Here is a 22,516-nt window from a genome sequence, read left to right as displayed (position 1 = left end):
AATTAATAATGTAAGAATTATTTAATGTATTTATAGTGTAATATTAGGTTAAAACATATGAAATTCCCTCTATTTGACCGCTTTTGATTTACGGAAGTGGCAATTTCATATCATTCAATCATAATTTATGTAGGTATGAATAAGGTTGAATCATAATACTTGTTTTTGTACATAAAAAATGATCAGTTTTATAATACAGTATGTAGTGTGGTAGTGAAGAGGATGGAGAAGAAAGAGAAAAAAAAGAGGAATGAAAATGCACAGTTAGGTGTTAATTGCTTAATATTTTTTCCTAAATAATTCATTTGGTAGAGAGAAACCCTTCCCACTCCCACCAGAACGACTTCCTTCTGTTCTTTCATGATCACCCAAACCCACTGCCACCAGAAAACTAGTAACACCCCAAATCTTCAAAGTACCCATTAAAATGAGATGGTAGACACAGAGCAGGGAAAAGAGGAAGGCAACGTGCCCAACTGGGAGAGAGAAGGAGAGACTGGAGAAGACCTCCTCCCTGTACCTATTGAATCTGGTGTGATGGTTTGCACCTTCACTTTTGGAGGGAGGGTCTGAATGAGTTGCAGGCTAGGAATGAAATTCCAAACAGTGCATTCATTACAATCAAATTCCCCTACTCCACAAAGACTGACTACCCAGTGGAGTTCATTACAATAGCACCTGACCTGTATTTCTAGCCAGCCAAGTCTTTACTTCTCTGGGAAATACAAAAAAAAGAAAAGCCCCAGGGAAAACATTTTGTCAATTCAGTTGCTTGTGTCTGAAAACACAATTCTATGATTTTTTAAAAATGCATCTGATGTGGCTGGGCCATGCCATGGAGCAAATATTTGCCAGAGACTCTAAGATAGAAATAGAGCCAAGCTTCTTGGTCACATTTAACTTGCATGACAGCCAATGCAGAGTATCAGAAACCTGCATCTTTACTGTTTTTGCTCTCACACTACTTCAAAAATGGCCAAACAGATGTTTTTTCAATTTTACATACAAACTTCACTTCCTGGCAGTAGCAGTGTGCCAAGTTCCAGCTCAGTGCAAGTTTTTATGGCTGAATTCTAAACCCCTGACAATAGGGGGTTATAATGAAATGCTGACAGACCCCTTAGCTCCAAAAAATGCAATGGCTCAATGCAAAGGAGGATATGTGCCCGGTGAGTTCCAGCTGAGACTATGCAAGCCAATCAATCCTTTTACAAAGAAAAGTGGTTTTTCCTTAACTCCCCATGTTCACAGAGATTTCTGGGCCAGACGTACTTGTCTTTACTTTGGCCCCTATCCATAGAGAGATAGATGTCCAGAGAAATTCTCAATTGGAAGTACATGCAATCAACTTTCCTAAAATGGTTCTCTCTGCAGTCCCAAAAGATTGTCTATTTAACAAGCCTGTAACACCCATAGGGACCACTTCTTCCAAAGCAGAATAGCCACCAAGCCTATGCAGAGTTTGGGACAGAATCCATACAGGCAGGAATCCAACCTGTCCTCATAGATTCCTACATTATGTTCAGAGCCTTAGACCATGCTCCGGGGTTCAATTGTTTTATAGTTTCAAAAACAAATATTAAGACATTCTCTATTGTAAAATATTAAATGATTACTACAGAAAATGTAGAACGTATAAAAATAGTTTTTAAAAGAACGCATACTCCCACCATAAGAACAACCTCTTTGAATTCTGATATATTTCTACTTCTTCAGAAAAGAAAAACAAAAGCCTATTAAAATAATAGTATTCTCATTACAGACGACTTGAAAAGCACGTATAGGTAAAAAGGAGGAAAGAAAAATGGCACATTCTGTGTCTACGCGGAGGGAACCATTGTTAATTTTTAAAGGATAGTCTTCCAGTCATGGATAGATACATTTTGAAAATTGCAGTGTCTGCTCTGATGCACAACTAATGAGATTCTGCCATAAGATCAATGAAAGAGAGGGTGGAAGGAAAGCAGTAAAATTACCAAAGTCACAGATATGAAGCTGGGCACCATAAAATCCTTCAGTGATGCAGACCCAGATCGTAAGAATAGGGAACAGAGATATGAGGAGTGGTGTTTGCTTTTAAAAGTTGACTACAATCATCAGGTGTTTCCCAGGAATGTGAGGATTTATTCATCTCTTGCTTTTTTTTTTTTTTTTTTTTAATAGGTGGGGTTGTTATTAGAGTAACAGACAACTTTGTTTATAGGCAGTACAGCCTTAAATGAAAGAGAAAAGTTAAAATTATTTGTAAATGCTAATATGTCTATTGCTAAGGATTGTATTATTTATTTCTTCCCAAAGAAATCGAGATTTTCCCTTTTTAAAATGTAATAACCTTTACTGGTTTCTCCTACCATGTATTAAAAGTAACACAAGTTTGTTGTAGAAAATTTTGACGATATGGACAAGTGAAAGCACTACATTTAAGGATATTCATAATCCCATCAGCCAGAGATACCATTGCTAAAATTTTGGGTGTATATCACGTCCTTCTAGACTGTTGCTGCTATTTGCATTTCTAAAAATTAAAGGGGGCTTAATATGTGTTATGCAATTTGTTTTTTTCATCTGAAGAGGTGTATATTTCCATGGGATTAAATATTCTACAGCACTAGTTTTAATATTGGCATAGCATTCTATTGTATACTAAATACAATGTACCCTACTGCAGGACACTTAAGTTATTTTTCAATTTTTCATTATTATAAAAATGCCCTTGGACCTATTATTTTTGGCACAGTCATGACTATCTCCTTGGGATTAATTTCTAGAGATTAAATTAGTGGGTCAAAGGATGTGCACATTTTAAAATACTTTGATATATATTGCCAAAGACCCTCCAGAGAGGTTAATTCTTCCCTCAGAAAAGAAAGAATATTATATGTTTCCCCGCCCTGTTAATTTTTTCTTTTCTATTTAGTGGAAAATAAGATCTTGTTACTGTTTTAATTAGCGTTTTATTACGAATCAGTTTGATTGTTTCTATATGAGTCTCTCTTGGTCATTTTTATTCCTGATTTTCTTTTTTCGTGTCCCTTGCTTATTTTTCTCTTGGGTCGTTTTTCTTTTTCCAATTAGGAAAACTTATGAGCTATTGAGGATATAAGCATATCTAAATAAGTATTGCAGATATTTTTCTTAATCCGTCATTTGCCTTTTTGTGTTTGTTGCAGAAGTTTTTCATTATGCGGCAAATCTATCTTATAAACTTCTAACCATCCTAATAGCTTCACTAGCACTGTTACAATTTTGCTTTTAAAAATAACTCTTTAATCTACTTAGATTTATTTTGGTGTTCAACAGGAGAAAGTACTCTAAACTTAGTGTTCAAATGGTTAGTGTATTTTTCTATGCATTTATTTTCCTACTAATATGAAATGTCACCTTTATTAAGTATTAATTCCCGTCTATACCCAGGTCTGTTTCTGAACTCTGTTTTGCTGTAAAGATTTGTCTGCCTATTTCTGTGCTAGTACAATGCTGATTTCACTGATGAAGATAAGTGCCTCTTACTACTTAAAAAAAGTTTTTAAACAAAACTTCCTGTCTTTTACAGTGTTATTGTTTTTTGAAACAGATAAACATAGTAATTGTGTTTGCTGAAATGCACAAATTAAAATTCCTTTCAGTATTTTTATTATAGTTGCACTGAATTTTAAATTCATTTGAATGCATTTTGGCATTTTTACAAAATTGTAAGAACTATTTAAAACGGACATGTGCTTACTCAACTCTGCAACAATTCCTCCACGTCACTTAGTAAAGCTTGAGGTGTTTCCGCTGCCACTGCAAGGGAACCATTTTTGATCTAATGGGCCCTACTTTCTGTTGAAATCTGTTATTAGAAAATAATTATCTGTACTAGTGAGTCACTTGCTGAATATAAATGGAATGGAGTATGTGTGAATGCCTAATTCACATTATACAAACCTCTTCAATGATGATGTCTGAGAGGAGGTTCTGCTGCTGTAGACACCATTTGGGGGACCGTGGTAGAATACGGGCCCCCTAAGTCCCAGCTTTTCTTTGGCCCCTAATTCTGTACCTTAGAGAAAATGAAAAGTTGGGGATTTTTTGCTTGTGGACTTTTTTGTCTTTTGTTTTTCTATTTCACTAATGCCAAACCCAAGGCTAGAAGAGATTTTGCTCAGAACCACGAATAAGACCCACTCCTCATGCTTAACCCTGTGTCCTATCTTCTTATGTGAATTAACTCAACAGTGTTTTTATTCATTTACATATTCAAGTATTACATGAGATTCTTCCAGAACTTTGTTCTCCTTTCCAATTTTTTTTCTTTTAATTCATATTTGAGGAAAGACAGATGTACTCAGATGCATAGCTCCTTAAATCAAGACTACTTTAAGGATAAGAAGTTTTTAGGGAAAGCTCTCCTTTTGAAGTCTTTGGATTTCAGTTCAGCGATAAAAGACATCATATGGGACTTGTGCTATTTAAGTGTTTATACAGGCAATTGGGTGGACTCGGCCCAAAATATATTTTTATAGGGAGGGAGGGGAAATGAGGGTGGAGTCGTCCATGGACATCAGAACATTTGACCTTCAATTCACCTTGTACTTAGTTGTTCAGTCATAAGTCTCGCCCATGTCCTCACTTTCAAATTTACTTTGAAGGACAATTGGTACATTGAAAACACAAAGCAAGAAATAGCACTGCTGGGCTTGGTCATTAGGCTCCAACAATACTTTTATCAAGTCATGTGACTCGGACAGTTCAGAATCTGGGAATTATACTAACACAAGTGCCTAAAACTATCAGGTGCTATATTTAAGAGTTTTGCTCTTGTGTGCTCTAGTTTACCCCTTTCTTAAGTTGAACATAGAAGGTAAAATTATCATCTTGCATGATGTAACTTGGTGGAGTATCTGACATGAAGAGGTGGGGTACTTCATCGTGTAAATTGCTTTTATTTTTCTTAGAAATTACAACACTTGGCTTTAGTCTTCCCTTAAGTCATTTTAATGTTAATACCACTAATAATGGTGTTTTTTCCTAAACATTATGTCAGGGGAGGCCAACTTGCAGCTATATTTCCCAAGAGCACTGAAAGTACGGGAGAGGGAGACAATTTTCTGAATGTTAATAAACTTTTACATTTAATGAACACGTGGCCCATAGAGATGGCACTCTCAGAGAAGATGTTAACTCTACAGACCAAACCTCTGGAGCCTTAGGAGTTACTGGGGAAGCACATAGCTCCCAAATAGGACTTTTTTTGTAGGGTGTAAAAGTGATTTCCATTGCTGGGTAGATTTGATGATTTTTCAGGCATATTTGGCCTCAGTCTTCTCTCTTGCCAAGCTGCTGCTTGTGAATGAAGACCTGTTCCAACATCACTTCCTGAAGCTGCCTTCCCGACTCTCCCAAGCATTGGGTACCTTCCTCTAATAGCATCATTACCATATTAGTTGTTTTATGTGTCTGTTCCTCCCACTGGACAGGGTGGCAACGTTGTCACATTCAACTTTTTTTTTTTTTTTTTCCAATCCCTGCAATCTGGAACAATGCCGGGAAACTAACAATTTCTCAGTAAAGGTGTGCCAAATAATGTGAACTGAAGGAAGATCTTAATTTCTAAACGAGGATTGTGCTTTTGCTTTCCAGTCATGTCATCGAGTCCCACCGTTGGGTCTTCCAGCACATCCTCCATCCTCCCATTTTCCTCTTCAGTTTTTCCTGCTGTCAAACAGAAGAGTGCCTTTGCCCCTGTCATCAGGCCCCAAGGCTCCCCTTCACCTGCCTGCTCCAGCGGCAATGGAAATGGATTCAGAGGTAAGCGAGGGTTCTGTTTTGGGGTTATACATGACGCAGTGTACCATAGGGTTGGCAAAGTAAGAGCAAACAGGACATCGTTGTATAGCTCAGCTGTTTACCTGCAAAGAGATGCTTTGCTGTTCTCATCATGGGATATAAATGGCTTATACAGTCAGGCAAGTGCTCCATCTAAAAGCAAGATGGAGCCAAGCATGGTGGCTTATGCCTGTAATCCCAGCACTTTGGGAGGCTAAAGCAGGCGGATCACTTGGAGGTCAGGCGTTTGAGACCAGCCTGGCCAACATGGTAAAACCCTGTGTCTACTTAAAATACAAAAATTAGCTGGGTGTGGTTGTGGGTGCCTGTAATCCTAGCTACTTGAGAGGCTGAGGCAGGAGAATCACTTGAACCAGGGAGGTGGAGGTTGCAGTGAGCCGAGATCACGCCATTGCACTCCAGCCTGGGCAACAAGAGCAAAACTCACTCCATCTCAAAAAATAATAAAAGTTTTTTAAAAAGCAAGATCGGGGAAAACAGACATCAGCAAACTCTGCAGGCAATGGAATTAACCATGGTAGAGCCATACATACAATTGAGGAGTGTCTGGACTTCCCAGCCCTATGCTGTCCACAGGGCCATTCTGCTACCTCTCAGAAAATGCCCAGTCACCCCATGGGATACCACGTGGTGCTTTCTGCTTACCTAATCCGCTTGCCATCACGGCCTCTTGGCACACATGGACAGGAGCCAGCAGGAGTAACCAACAAGTTCCGAGAATTCTGGTTACATGCAAGTCAAATTGATAGCAGGTGCCTGATTAGGCGGTTGTGGAGAATAGAAAGAAAAGACATACCGTTTCTAAGAACAAAAATTATCCATCCATCAAACCCATTTTTGAGCAATGTTCTAAAATATAATATGGCATGATATAACACAAATGTGATGAATATATGAAAATCAAATCATCTCATCATGGATTGGGGGCAGCCGACAGCAAAAGAACAAATTGGAAACTGCTGAGGACTGGGGCTCACCGGCAACCCACATTATTTTTAGGCTGCTCCTCTCGTGTCTTGGCAAGAAAATATTTACAACAAGTAGGGTTGGGTAAAACGAAAAAGGGAAGAGGTTTCATTAACCCCTCATGGATCAAAGGCTGTGAGGTCAGCAGTGCTTTATGGGGAACTTTGGATGGGCTGCATTGTCCTTGGGATGGCATCTGCCTGGTGGTTTGATGATAGAGTGGAGTGTGGGTTCTTAATTCTTTTGGGATGCCTGTGAGAGGTCATTCTCTTGTGGCTGAGCAGAGCTCTGGGAGGTACGTTAGGTTCCTGAGCCATCCAAACACTGGAAATGGTGGTGTCTTCTGGAAGTCAAGTGACTCGACCGAGAAACTGTCAAAACTAGAATGGAAAACCCAGCACTCAGAAACATTGTTGAAAATTATTTTACTTCTAACTAGATGAAGCAGCTGGGTCTATATGCCACCCAGTGTGTGGGTAGCTGGAAACATCTGGAAATTTCATGGATTTTTTTGGCAGGGATTTTCACCCAGATGTCTAATTCATAGAGAAATAGGCTGAGCCTGTATCTAAGTGTCTCCACCTGCCCCGTCTTTCATCAAAGACCAGTGGTTTCCATCCCATCCTTAGGGGATGTGCCCAGAGTTTCTCCATGATGCCTTCATCTCCAGACAGGGAAATGAAGATGATAGCTGAATATTCACTGTACTTTCCTTCCTCTTCCCCGTGACCTCTTCAGTGTTGATGTTTCTTTTTAAGTTCTCTGGTTTTATTCATTGACCTTAACCCGAGTAGAGGCCCAGCAAGTCTTACTGGCAAAATGCAGATTGAGACAGACCAAGGAGGGGTGCAGGCTTTCCTCCGCATTGGACAGGAGGAAGACAGGATGGATGCGGCCCTTTCCTCATTCCTGGCCACTTAACACATAGGTTCAGTTTTACTTAAAGGAAAAAAGGATACTTGACTTCCACCTGTCACCCTTTCCCCACCTCCTCTCTCAATGTGGAGCTGGTTGTCTCAGATCTTCTGTTTTACCCGGCTCTCAGCCTACGGTGTGGCCAGGACAAGTTTCTTACAGACTCCAGGGCCTGTCATCCCCACCCCACCTCTTGCTGCATGCCCACGGCTCCTGTGGTGTTACTGAAGTCAGGTTTGAGTCAGCCCAAAGAGCTGGAAGGAAACCTTGCTTGGTCTTAGTGAGGTTCCCTCTGAGGGCAGCTGCAGCAGAAACAGAAGACCCTCTCCAGGGTCCCCAGCCACACAAACTTCTGGTCACCACCCCTCAGGGTGCTCGGGCTGAGCGGCACGTTCCTGATAGGTTTATAGGAGCAGTGAATTGGTGAGCTGCATGTAGGCACAGGCTCTAGGCTCTAGCTTCATTTCTAGAGTCACTGCAAAGTTCCAAACCTCATTTGAATCCTTCAGTTCCCTCCACATTCCTCTGGTGATTTGAACCTTTAAAAGAAGAAGGGGCCAGGTGTGGTGGCACACACCTATAGTCCCAGGTACTTGGGAGGCTGAGGCAGGAGGGTTGCTTGAGCCCAGACTGTGCATCATAGTGAGACCCCATCTCCAAAAGATTTTTTTTAAAAAGTTTTTATAGGTTTTTTTTAAAAAAGAAATTAATTTTGGGGGTACAGATGGTTTTTGATTACATGGATAAATTCTTTAGTGGTGATTTGAAATTTCGGTGTACCAGTTACCTTAGCAGTATACACCGTAGCCCATATGTAGTCTTTTTAAAATTTTGGAGTAGGTTGGGGAGGAGAAAAATAGAAGCACCTGTCGATTTAGGGCAGTAGCCTAAAAAGGAATTGCAAAAAAAAAACTATGAAAATATCAAGTGAGGTATGGAGAAATAACAGAATCCTGAGGACAACCTCAAAGAGGATTAGCCACGGGAAGAGCGCCGGCCACAATCTCACCAGTCGTGTGTTGAGTTCTAGTTCAGCTCTTTCCAGGCTGTGTCAATCTGTGCATGCCCTTATCCTCTCAGAGCCTCAGTTTCCCAATCTGTTAAATAGAAAATCGACAGCTATCCCCAAAGGTTGTTGCGGACTAATTTGTGTAAAGAACTAGGCAAGGTAACAGATATTTCCTACAGCCTGGCTGAGAGGAGGCGAGGGTTCACAAAGGATGCCCTCAGAGACCTTACCTTCTGCTCTTCCTCATTTTAGACCAGGTACATGGAAGCTCAGTGTCCAGCATTGTGAAGTTCCCTTGAGTACAGAGAGGGAGGAAATGAAGCTGACATTTAATGCACAGTCACTGAACAACAACAACAAAAATCCTGGGATCTCAGAGGCCTGCTGGGCAGGGAGCTCCATCTCTTTAGAGATAAAGTGGGAGGGTGACAATGTGGGCTGAGTGCCTGGGTGATTGCAGGCTGGGGAGGAGCCCTTCTCTAGACTTCATTGCCTGCAAAGGCATGTGCCGCCCACACTCTCTGAGGCTTGCTAACTATCCTGAGCACTACAGGCAAGGGGCCGAACTGAGTGCCTTAAGAGAATTATGTCTAAGTCATGCCATTATCACCATTCTTAGTTAAGCAGTTTACCCAAGGCCACACAGGAAGAGTCTGATGACTTGAACCCAGACATGTGGACTCCAGAGCTTGTGCTCTGGCAGCCCACTGTGTCTCCAGGGACAATGAGAGTGAAATTCTTATCTTTACCCTATACCCATACCTACTTTCCACCTGGTTCAAAGGGAGATAATTGCTTTCTGTCTGTTGGCTATGGTTTCTACAAGCAAAAAGTCAGAGTCCCCACCTAGCAGAGATCAAGACTACCCAGTCTGGATGTCGGACTAGGAGGAAGGGATATATCTCAAATCTGTTCTTCTCTGTCATTCAGGGGATCTTGTTCTTTGAGCACCTCTGCTGTTCCACGAGCCCCTTTGGTATCTCTCTGAGCACGCAGAAAAGGAAGGGGTTGAGGATTTTTCTTTTTGAGACAGGGTCTCACTCTGTCACACAGGTTGTAGCACAGTGGTGCCATCATGGCTCACTGCAGCCTTGACCTCCTGGGCTCAATAAGAGATTCTCTTACCTCAGCCTCCTGAGTAGCTGAGACTATAGGCATGTACCACCATGCCTGGCTAAGTTTTGTATTTTTTGCAGAGATGGGTTTTCATCATGTTGCTCAGACTGGTCTTGAACTCCTGGACTCAAGTGATCCTCCCACCTCAGCCTCCTAAAGAGCTGGGATTACAGGCATCAGACGCCGTGCCGAGTCAGGAGTTTTAAATATAGTAGACAAATTGAAGTTCAGAATGTGAGTCAGAATTCCATGCCAGAGAGCTCCACATACAGCATGGTTCCACCTTCTACCTCATTTATCAGCTGCTTCCAGTTGATGAGTATAGATTGTCGAGATAATATTACATACTATGTGTCTGATTCCTTTTCCAGCTCCCTCCAGGAAAAAAAAAAAAAAAACCTCCTACACTCTGGGATAATTACTAGGGTTGCTATATCTCTAAGTCATCGGGGAGTGTCCAGAATTGAACCGCCTTTATTGAAAAGTTACATTGATTCAATATATAGTAATACAGGCAAAAATAATTAAGGCTTTGCTAGCTGTGTAAGACCTTAATCCAGATCTCACAAACATTCAATAAAGGCTGTATGGGCAGGGAAATAGACGGCTGACAATTTTGCCCGAGAGGACTAGCTGATGTGGAAAAAAGGGGCAGAGAAAGAGATGGAAGCATTGAGAAAAGCAGAGAGAATTTCAGCCATTTGCTTGGAAGCTTAGTAAGCAACACTCAGCAAAATGCTTCTATTATATTGACTAATTCCTTAGATGCAATGTAGATAGTAAAATGCAAAGGATCAAATTCTAGATGTGATTTTAAAGGTTCTGATGCAAGGAAACTACTCTGCCATTTTCCAAGAATGTGAAAATCCCACGGGCTCATCCTCTGAAAGCCAAGGCTGGCAGAATACATTTTGCTGTGGGACTTTTCCACATTGTGCTGGTGCTGCTTTATTTGCCACATCTAGGGAAACCCTGGGAAGTGATTCCACCCAGAGAGGCATTGTCTGAATCCTCTTGGTCCAATGGAGGGAGAAAGAATTGGATTACTCCATTTATATAGGGTGATGAAGAGTAGGAATTGGGGGCTGAGCATGGTGGCTCATGCCTGTAATCCCAACATTTTGGGAGGCTTAGGTGGGCGAATCACCTGAGGCCAGGAGTTCGAGACCAGCCTGGCCAACATGGCGAAACCCCATTCTCTACTAAAAATACAAAAATTCACCAGGCGTGGTGGCATGCACCTATGCACCTATAGTCCCAGCTACTCAGGAGACGGAGGCTGAGGCAGGAGAATCACTTGAACCCGGGAGGTTTCAGTGAGCCAAGATGGCCCCGCTGCACTCCAGCCTGGGTGACAGAACAAGATTCCACCTCAGAAAAGAAGAGTGGGAATTAAGGAACTAAATGAAGTCTTCTATTCCAGTAATCAGCATTCATTTGCAATGAGCATCAGACATGAGCAGTGAGCACCAAAGGAAGATGAGCTAATTAAAAAAAAAAAAAAAAATGCACTCACCAAAGAAGTGAAGGGGAGATAAAAAGCTTGATTTGTAATCAATGATGCCCTGGTAAATCAACAGGCTCAGCACCTGGAAGTTCCTTTCCTGTTCCACCTAAGTGATTTGGAGGAGTATAATCTGGAAGTTATTTTAGTCGAATAAAAAAATATATCATGCATATATTACAGTTTAGTTTACATGTTTACATCTGTTGTCTCATTTATACAACCCATTAATATAAAACAAAACCAGGCAAAACTTCATCAAGGTTTCCTTGTACTTCAGTGATTCCATAAGGCTTCAGTGCCTTTAATGGGCTGTCTGCTAGGAGAACTGGTCCTCATATCAGCTGAGGGCACTGTGTCCTTGAATGGCATCAGACTCTATCATTCCCATCCCCTGCCCCTCACTCTGTGTCATAGCCTTGAACATAAAAGGTCCCCAAGTCTCATTCCTGTGCCACTCTTTCCTTGCAGCCATGACCGGACTTGTTGTACCCCCGATGTAAAGAAGAACTGCTTTCTTATAGCACAAAACTACTTACTCTGATGGACCAATAATGAAGAAAGCACTATGAGCTCTTACGGGGGTGTAGTGGTGCCCCCACATGAACACGATGGACACCCTTGCGTCTGCAAGGAGCCGGCATCTTACTTGGTCCCACGTCCTCCTATAGCTCTGACGGTGGCTACACAAACTGACCCTCTTGGGGACAAGGACAAAAGGTGTCATTGACGTAGTCAGTGCTAAGAGCAGAAATGCAATTCTTTGTTACGAACATTATGAAAACCACCTTCCTATGTTTGTAAAATATTTAAGAAAAAATTGGCAAACAATTAATGCTTAATATTTTGGATACTATTTGTTTTTCTTTGTAGGAAAAAAAAAAGTTGAAAGTTTCTATTTTCTATGAAGCCTTTCAGATACCAATTTAGTTTATGCAGAAAAAAATTGAACAAAACAGGGTACCAGCATGGAAGACTTTCTTAAAACGCAACCTGAATTGAATGATGAAATGTTGTATGTGTGTTTGCTTATAGCTTAATCTCTAAAAAAAAAAATGAACAAAAAAAGGGAAAAATTTTAAAATGTTTTACAATTATTTAAATAAATAAACGTGTAACTTATTGTAAGTAGAGGTAGAAATTAAGACCTTTTTTTGGAAGAGAGAGGGATTTCTCTTCCTGATGTAAAATGAAAATGATGCAAACATGTAGTAACAAGTTTTAAAGGTGTGTGATTATTACTGCAGTTACTTACTAGACTCTTATCCCCTGTCCTGCACCCCCTCCTTTTCCATCATTTTATTGACCCAAGGGCAAGAACATGTAGAATCCCACAGAACAACCTAATGCAGAAACAGAGACTCTAGCACATGCACACACAAATACTCCAACCCATCAATTCATTCCCAGTTCCGTCTGATTTCTAAATAGTCCACAGTCTGTGAATATTTTTTAAAAATTCATATTATTAGTTTTCAACATTCTCCCCTGAGCAATCCAGAGAATTCCTATCTTTGAGTGTGTCTCAGGCTTTCAGCATCCCAAGGAAAGAAGCGTCTCACCTTCTAGCAGAGCCAAAACCACAGACTTTCTTAACCAAGGGACCCTTTGGGAATTCCTCACCAGAACCCCACCACTCCCTCCTCTTTGGCTGCCTGGTTCAGTACAGAGGTACACAGCCCCATAGAACTTCAGAAACAGGGTTTGGAGAAGATAACTGTGTTTGATGGACTGTTTAGAGTCAGTCTGAGAACATCCAAGTCCTTTTCTAAATTTCCTCTTTTATGGCATGAAAGTCTCTTGAAAAACAGCTATCCCACTCAACACTGTTTCTAGTCAAGAATGACATGGGATGTGCAAGAGGGATATTAAAAGCCCTAATTCCCTCTTCTGATGTTCAAAGAAAGGCAAGACCAGATTCTTGGGACATCCAGAGATTAGGAACGTCGGTGTTCTATGCAGCACAGTTACCCAGCCCTTTGATGGGCTCTTCATAGCTCTTAGAAGGGAAGAACCTTGCCTTAGCTGCTAACAGTGGTTGATTCTTGAAAGCCTATGTGATCCTAGAGACACATCCAGGCATATTTGGATTGCCAATAAGGATGTCACTTGTTTCCACACTGGGGTTCTCCTTATTGACTCCTGAGCACCACAGTAGAGTCTATACACAGACTTAGTTTGGGGATCTTAGTTGGGACTTCAGCGTTAGAAATAGATGCAGCACTCATGGAAAAACATCATGAGTGCATCTGAGCCAATTTTAGATTACTTCATTAATTCTGCATACCTTCTCTTTGACCCATTGAGGCAGGCCCACACCTATCCAGCCCCAACTGTCTTATTTGCCTTTAACCCATTCTGGAATTACCCAATATGACTTATACTATTTCTATGCACATGAGAATTCAAGGTTTTAGAAACCTGGCATGCTTATAAGTACTGCTGACAGTCCCTCATAGTCAGGGCTTAATGCGCCAAAATACACGGAAACATAAGAGAAAAAGTCCCCCAGTGAGAAACCTGATTGATGGAAGGGGAAGAATGTGTGGAATACGAACGTTACCTTCCAAAAGTGAAGGCAGAGCAAAATTAAGCATGTTTAGCCCTGGATTTGAGCCAATCCAACATAAGGAATTTTTTTTTTTTTAAAGTAGCATTGCTTTTAGAACCTGTGAATTTTCCTCTTGCATGAAGATGAGTGCAGTACTGTCTTCAAAATGATTGTAGAATTTGTTGGTAGCTTTACACCGAAAGATGCGTGTAACTAAATACCAGACATCCTTGACCATTCAGCTAGAACCCTGGCAGCAACAGAGCTATTTAATTGTACAAATGTGTGTAAGGATTATTTTTAGTGTACTAATAAATTAAAAACAAAGCTACCCTGTCCTCGTTAGTCATTGCTATTCAATCATTCCAGTCCCAAGTTATTTTTGTGCCACTTGGAATATGAGTATTTCTATTGGTAACTAGAAAATCTATCCTATGTTTGTAAGAGGAGCTGTGTAAGATTTTTTTCATTTAAAGGGACAATTTACTTCATTATTTATCTCATTCTTTTGTTATAGCATTGTAATTCTTCTCCGTTTTTCTTTGCACATTTCAATATGCATGGTTTAAAAACCATTAACTTCTCTACCTTTTGTACAGTAAGGTTTCATTTTCAAACTGTATAGTTTCATTTTATTGTTTTGCTTTGTCAGTTATATACAGTATAAAGTTGCTATGCACAGAGCTTTTTGTAAAGACAGCTTTTTTGTTTACTGTTTTTAATGGTCTTACCTAAAGAATATCTTGTTTGTAAAATGAATATGTCTACTTCAGTTTTAAACTTTAAATTATCCTAACAAAAAAATAAAATTTTTGTACTGTAAAAATGAGTGGACCTTTGCTTTTTCTTTTTTTGGAGTAGTAGTTTGGAATTTGTTCTTAATGTTGGCAATTTTCTCATAACTGCTGGTCCCTGAGTTCTATTTGAGGAACTCTTACTATAGATTTTGTTTAAATGGAATGTGTACTAAGTTATTCCCTTAAAGGAGAGCATATGACTTTTGTTCATTTTTCTGTGTATATTGATCTATATATCCATCTGTTCAAATTCATTCATAAAAATAACCTCAAAACTGAAAGGATCCTGTTTGCTCTGTCGGATTTTGGCTATATAGAATTCCTGAGGCAGGTGGGCAGTCTCCTCTGATTTAAAATTGCTTGTTGAACAAATGTTGAAACTTGAGCTGTCAGACACTTGGTGAAGAATCACAGGCTAGAACACAAAGACTTGACGTCTCTTCTTAAATCATAGGAGAGGAGGGAGATGTATACTCATGGAAGAAAATAATACATAGACGATAGCTCACTCAAGAAGACAGGGCGCAGAGGCTTGGAGAAGACACCCAGACAGAGGGTGGGAGCTGTCAGAGAGGGTTCCTTCGTGGGAGGCAGGGCTGGACCAGGGCTCCAAAGACCAGCAGGAGTTTTGCAGTAGAGGAGGTTAGTAGCGAGCCCTCCAGATGGGAAGGACAACACAAAGGCATGCGAAGGGAAATTCACAAAGCAACTTAGGAGAACTGGATCCTACGTGTGATTTTTCAACCAGAGTATTCACAAGTGTACTTAAAATTGGATTAGTTCATTTCTCTCTAGGAGGGTACAGATATCTTCAAACCACACGCATTGCCCTCCTCACAGAAGTGGATGAAATGCTGCTTCTAAACACTGAAAAAGTCACTGCGTTTTTGACTTTCTCAATGAAAACTAGCTCTCTGCCTAGTAGGACGTTCTTCCCTTCGATCTCTGCATGGCTGTTGCCTTCTCATCCTTCAGGCCTCAGTTTAAATATCACCTACCGAGGGAGGCCTCCAGTGACCACCTGCGATGCAGATTCCCCTTCTTATTCTCCGTAATTAAACTCTGTTTGCGCCCTTGTCACACTTTGCATTCATTTGTTTGTTTCCTGCTGGCTGCTCCCTCCACTTTAGACAGAAAGCTCATAAGGACAGGGACCGCATCAGTCTCAACCCCATATGTGACCGAGGTTCTCAACACATGCTTGTTGGATGAGTGAACGAGCGGACTCAGTTCGGACTCCCAGAGGCAGCCCTGCCTTGTCATGTGGGAGAGGCCGCTGATTTGTTACAAACAACAGAAAATGGCATCATTGGCAGAATCCACTCCTTAGGGACTCTATTGTCAGTCAACTAATCAAAAGAATTATGAAGTGTGTCTATAATGTAATGTGGCTGGATGTTTAACAGAGAAAACTCAAAATGGGAAGGAAATGAGGAGGAAGCAACCTCTGGCTGGTCGCCTGTTGCAGAGGTTGTTCAGCCCTGGAACTTACCCCATGTGGATTCTCTTACTCGGATGTGATTCTAGAACCAGAATCTGGATCTTTTAGGGAAATGTACATTCCATTCCTGTTCCAGGTAGGACAATGTTAACCACACACTTGAATCTCAAAAAGTCTTTGGTGCATTTACCAAATGGCAAGAAGTCCAGAGTGGCTGTTGGGCACTGAATGTGAGAGTGTTAAAATTTGAAACTTTAAGAATTAGGTGGGGACTATGTCCTAAAAGACTTTGTTCACAATGCCAAAGACTTTAGACTTCATACATTGATCTATACTGCAGGTAACGGAACTAAAAGAAACTTACGGAGTGACACGATCAACTTTAGGCTTTAGATAAATCATAATAACTACAATATGGGTGATGGATTGGAGATTGGAGATATTAGAGGCAAGGAGACCAATTAGGCAAGGACCAAAGACAGTTGATGAGCACCAGTGTGCTGGGCCATTGTTTATGACTGGTGTCCTTTCTAATTGCTCAGCACCTGTGTGGCAACGGTTGTGAAATGTTTTAAAATTGCTCCTGCAATTAAGATACTATTGCGATAGTCTAAACACAAATGACTCATACCTGAACTAAGGCGTGACAATAGAGATGGAAAGCAGAGGAAAGATTTGAGAGAGAACGTTTTATAGTTTGACAAGAGTTATCAACTAATGAAAAGTTGGAATGAAGAGAATGGGGTGACTAGAATAAATTCCAGTTTGCCAGGTAGACAATCAGATTTTGGGATATCACTAACTGAAGTAGGGAGTACAGAGGGGGAATATCTTGGGAAAGGTGGAAAGAAATGATTTTAAATTGGGGCACACCTGGCACACATCTTCCTCTTCCTTCTTGGTTCGCTGAAGTTTGTTTTCTAGCAGTTCAATCAATAAGGACTTAGAAGAATTATGCTCCTTGGTTCATGCACACCAAAAAGAGATTATTTCTATTTGAATGGCTATTTGGTTAAGTATTAAATCTAAAATTGGGGGGTTTATACTTTGAGGATTCACAGGAGTTTTTGTTTATTTGCTGTGTTGCTGTGGCGATGTCTAAAGCCATGCTTTTCTTCACCTCTTATATTCCTTATTTAAGCAAGGCAATCCTATAATGTTTTTGTGTAAGTCATGACACTTTTGAGAGTGAGGGAGAACACAATACATAATTATGGCTGGAAAACAGATGCAAATTGAGACTAACTCAAGGTCTCTCTATTTACAAGTGAGTTGATCTTTTTGTCTGCCAGCCCCAGAGGCTTTCTATGGGAAGTCAGTCCCTTTACCAGGATACAGCTGGATGTTGATTGTCCTGTGTCATTTTTTTTCCCCAGTGTTCCCTTTCAATGTGTAGATTCAAGTCGTCTTTTATTACTGGAAACATTTCTTTAATTATGATGTTAAAATATATTCTCTGTTCCTTCATTCTGGTCCTTCTGGTCTTCCTTTCTGGTCTTTCTAAAGACACAAGTGAGGCTCTCTAGTGTCCATCGTTTCTGTCCGTCACATCCTCTCTAAATGCACACCGTTTGCTTGCCTTTCTCACTCTTGTCGGCCTTTGTATTCCAATTTCTCAATGGCTTTTATTTTTTCTTTCACTATTTTCACGAGTTGTTCCAGGTTATATTTCATCGTTTTCATTGTGTTGCCCAGTTTCATGGAACTACTGCATCTCTGCATTGAGCTACTGTTTCACAGGAATATTATTTTTTAAAATTATTAAGGCAATGAGCTTGATCAGAATTACCACCAGCTCCATGAGAACCTTTTTCTTTCTGGTGAGTGTCCATCAACTATCCATTGTTTTCCTTTCCTTTTTCCTTCCCCACTCCTTCATAGTGTATGCATATATATCATATTATGATACCTTTTTGATAGTATTTATCTTTGATTGAAGTGAACTTTTCCTGGACCAGCTATTTGCCAGAAATTTGGGAGGGGAGGGTCAGGGCTATGTATTAGGATAACAAAAATTCTTATTTCAGAATTCTTATGTGTATACATGCGTGTGTGTGTGTGTGAGAGAGAGAGAGAGTGAGTGAGAGAGAGAGAGAGAGAGAGAGAGAGGGAGAGAGAGAGAGAGCGCTTTTTTTTTTTTTTTGAGAAGGAGTCTTGTTCTGTCACCAAGGCTGGAGTGCAGTGGTATGATCACGGTCCACTGCAACCTCTACCTCCTGGGTTCAAGTGATTCTCATGCCTGAGTCTCCTAGGTAGCTGAGATTACAGGCATGCATCACCACATCTGGTTAATTTTTGTATTTTTTAATAGGGTCAGGGTTCGCCATGTTGGCCAGGCTGGTCTCGAACTCCTGGCCTCAAGTGATCCTCCTCGGCCTCCCAGAGTGCTAAGATTATAGGTGTGAGCCACCGCACCTGCCGGACCACTCTTCCTTGCCAACTGGCCACTTCTTACATCTATGGCTTGTTTGGGTGATTTCCTCATTCAGTTCTGCCTACTGAGCTTCATCTTTCTGCTAGATGAGGCCCAGAGATATGTCTGCAGTCAGACTACATGCTCATCCCAGTGGCTACAAACAAGAGGCTGCTGGTTTGGACCTTCGAGATAGTCCCACTGTTTCCCCTCAGCTTTGTCTGACATTAGCAGCTGAAGCAGCCTTTCTCAGTCTCTCCACATTCCTGTTTGATTTTCACAGCCATTGCCACCCCTTTCTCCTACATTGTGATTTGGGGTAACCTGTTTTCCCAGTTTCATCAAAAAATAAATTCATGCCTCTCTTTCTCATCTCTCTATTTTCTTTTGAGTGATTCTGAGAGGGAAGTGGTGGAAAGGTCGTAGAATGGCACTTTAGCCTGGATGTCAGCATCATGGTAATTCAAGAAAAAGGGAGAACTACAAAGCACCGTGAACTTCATTCTACCACCGCGTATCAGCTTACCTCTGACCTCGCAGGCTACCCTTGATAACCAGCTCTGTGGCCCCGCTCAGTGACACTTTTCACTTTCTCCATTGGATCCTGCCAAATACAGATAATACAACACAGGCAATTTCCTAAATAACAAATAAAAGTGATCATCCAGCTGAAGTTTATTATGCTGAATAATACACAGAAAGGAATTCATTGCCTGACTCTTGGAAATCTGTTGAAGGGCACACAAACTGTCACACCATTGGGAATATTGAAGGAGGTGGTTTTTTATTTATTTCCCTAAAACTGAGCCCACCTTTTACAGCAAAACCTTATTTTCAATTCATTTTATGAATAGAAGACAGTGTCGTAATGTGGAAATATCTAGGACTCAGAGATCTGGATTCAAATTCTAGTTCTAGAATCCTTAACTATGCAATCGTGAATAAATCACCGCATTCTTCTCAAGTACAAAACAAGAACAAGGACAACTACACAGGCATATATGTATACGCAGATACATGCATATGTGTGTATACATATAACTACATTCATACATAAAATAGTTATTAGGATTAAACTTTTAAAAATATGTATTTTAGAGAATGTAAGCTCAATGAAGGTTGAATTCATTTATCTGGCTATTTCCTTCACTACTATATTCCTAGCACCTAGCATAGTATAATACTTGACAAAAGCAGGCACTCCATAAAAAAATTAACAATTTATTGAATATGTAAAATACTTACATGTGACAGAGATTCAGTAAATCCAGCAACAAGAGCAGCTTCAACATGGGCTTTTGGAAACACAGACTTGGATTTGAATCCCAGCTTTCCCACTTGCCGGTACCAGCAAGGGAATGGAACAAGCAGTGACACAGCATTCTCTGGTTCATCATCTTTGAAAGAGCAGGATGTCAGCACCTGGTCCTGCCTTGGGGGTCAGTTAGCATCTTCCTCTCAACAGCCCCGCTTGCTTATCTAATGGGTGCTAAAAAGGAAAGCAGTCAAGATACGGTTTCACTCTAGTTCATTTGTGGACAAAAGAGTGACTAGCAATAGGACCATTATTTGGCCACAGATATTCTTTGATCCAACAGTAAAAATTAGGTTAGAACAATGGGCCCCATACCCAGGAAATAGCTCCCAAGCACTCAGAGTGCTTGGAAGTGAGTGGTACAGCCAGGAGAAACCACAGTCCCAGGTCTTTGTAAGCAATAGAAAAAAAAGAGTAAAGATGTGTCCTAACCACCAGTCCATTTTCTTCTATTAAAAGTTAACAAGAATTTTTTATCAGAGACTAGAACATCTGGTGTGTCATGGCTATGACTTTTGAGAACAAAGCAAACATTGTTTTCAATCCCAGATTTTCACAAGTCCAAGAGTTTGAACCCATGAAAAATTGCTCTTAAAACAAGAATGAGACCAAAATGACTTTTAATACAAAATCCAAATATCACCACTTCTGAACTGAGCAAGAGCAGAATAGTTGCATAGCACTCTAAGTGTCCCAAAGATTAGGGTTACATAAATTTGAAATATTATGGTTATTAAATATAAATAATAATACTTGATAATAATGATAATGACTAATACAGTGGAAATGCTAAACTTCCACTCTTTGCACTGTGGAGTAGCAGAATGAGTGTGAGCATTGGAAACCAACAGACATGAGTTCAAATCCTATCTCCATCCCTCACTATAATTACTTTACAAGCTGCAATTTCACCATCTGTAAAAATGGTGATAAGAAGACCTTTATGCCAAGAGTCTTTGCCTGCCAAGATTGTTGTGAGGTTTAAATACAATAATGAATGTCATAGTGGCAGACACAGTAAGTGTTCAGCTCTATATGTTTGTTTCTTTCCCCTTAGCCTGGGATAAAAAATTAACATGTGTTTATCTGGAAAGCCACCCATCGCTCTTTCCTTACAACTCCTCCCTGGCAGCACAGAAAAGAGGATTATTAATTAGCTAGTGTTTGTGAAACACTTAGAAGATGAAAGTGCTGAGTGCGGAACAGCACCATTTACATCACAATACATGGGTTGGCTGCTCCTTCAAGTGGATCCACTTACAATGTAAGGCAGGCCTAATGGATGTGTTCCTGTCATTCAAAAATCAATGTGGGAGTCTCTGGAAAAGGCATGTGTCTGCCTGCTGTGCTATAGCCAGTCCAATGCAGTAGGCAGACAATCTTGAAGAGGCAATAGATGGATAATGCTCTAACACAGTGATCCTTAACTTTTATGGCACCAGGGACCAGTTTTGTGGAAGGCAATTTTTCCACGGACCAGAAGAGGGGGATGGTTTTGGATGATTGAAGTGCATTACACTTATTGTGCACTTTATTTCTATTATTACATTGTATTAATAATATGTGATGAAATAATTATAAAACTCACCATAATATAGAATCAGTGGAAGCCCTGAGCTTGTTTCCCTGCAACTAGATGGTCCCATCTGGGGGTGATGGAGACAGACACAGATCATCAGGCATTAGATTCTCATAAGGAACACCCAACAGAGATCCCTCACATATGCAGTTCCAATAGGGTTTGTGCTCCTATGAGAATCTAATACTGTCGCTGACCTGACAGGATACGGAGCTCAGGCAGTAATGCAAGAGATGGGAGTGGCTGTAAATACAGATGAAGCTTTACTCGCTCACCTGCCGCTCACCTCCAGCTGTGTGGCCCTGTTCCTAACAGGCCATGGATTGGTACCAGTCCATGGCCTAGGGATTGGGGACCCCTGCTCTAATAGCCATGGTAATGAGAAACCAGAAAGGAGGTCAAAATTGTGTCTAATTGAAACCTACAAATAGCCCTAAATTCCCTTTAGCAACAACAAGGGTATCTGGTGGATTTTGTTTTCACATTGTCTCCTTTCCCTGGCAGATCTTAGGAGAAGAAAATCAATTCTACATAAATGGCAAAAGCAGTGTTCCCCAAGCTGGGGCCGACAGACCCCTAGGAAAAAAGCATTATGTCCTAGTGGAGGAGCTGGAAGTTGTAGATCTCCAACACCGATTTCCAGTATTTGGTTCTCCACTGCTCCTGATCACATGGGAAGATTACACTTTCCCCTGTTGTTTCAGCAAAACATCATCCATCACTGTAAATTAATGTTGTTAATATTGAACTTATTGATTTTGTGGTTTTCATGGTTTTTACTTTGTGAATTATTTTTATTAAAATAAACATATATAAAAGCATTTGAATTGAATCTTAAATTTTAGCTTTGTGCAAATTTTAATACAATTCCAAATAATTTACAAATAATTTAAGAAACACCACAGCCTTTTAAAGTTTAAAAAATTTTTTTCTTAATCCTAAATTCTTAATTTGGAAATATATTACTCAGATTTGAGGATCACTGAACTATAAGAATGAGAAAAGGGAGGAAAAGTCTTAGTAATCGACAAATTGGGTCATCATTCCTTGAATACTCAAGACTTGGCTGCGTGTTGATTCC

At 40.5% G+C, this 22,516-nt stretch overlaps 1 protein-coding gene across 4 annotated transcripts in view; it reads left to right on the top strand.

The window, feature by feature from the left end:
• The window catches only part of EBF2 (early B-cell factor 2), a 206,070-nt gene extending 193,603 nt beyond the window's left edge, over positions 1–12,467 (top strand). For 3 of the 4 annotated variants that reach the window (XM_011983839.1, XM_011983837.1, XM_011983836.1), the window contains 2 exons: positions 5,623–5,790; positions 11,811–12,467. In XM_011983839.1, coding sequence (XP_011839229.1) covers positions 5,623–5,790; positions 11,811–11,842 — 200 coding nt within the window. In that variant the 3' untranslated portion in view covers positions 11,843–12,467. The remainder of the gene's footprint in view (positions 1–5,622; positions 5,791–11,810) is intronic. The other variant, XM_011983838.1, reaches the window with a different exon arrangement.
• The last annotated feature ends 10,049 nt before the right edge of the window (positions 12,468–22,516 follow it).

This window comes from Mandrillus leucophaeus, unplaced genomic scaffold (genome assembly GCF_000951045.1).
Source record: "Mandrillus leucophaeus isolate KB7577 unplaced genomic scaffold, Mleu.le_1.0 Scaffold256, whole genome shotgun sequence".
Classification (NCBI taxonomy): Eukaryota; Metazoa; Chordata; class Mammalia; order Primates; family Cercopithecidae; genus Mandrillus; species Mandrillus leucophaeus.
The sequence above is the reverse complement of the archived record's forward strand: the minus strand, read 5'-3'. Positions and strand labels throughout refer to the sequence as shown.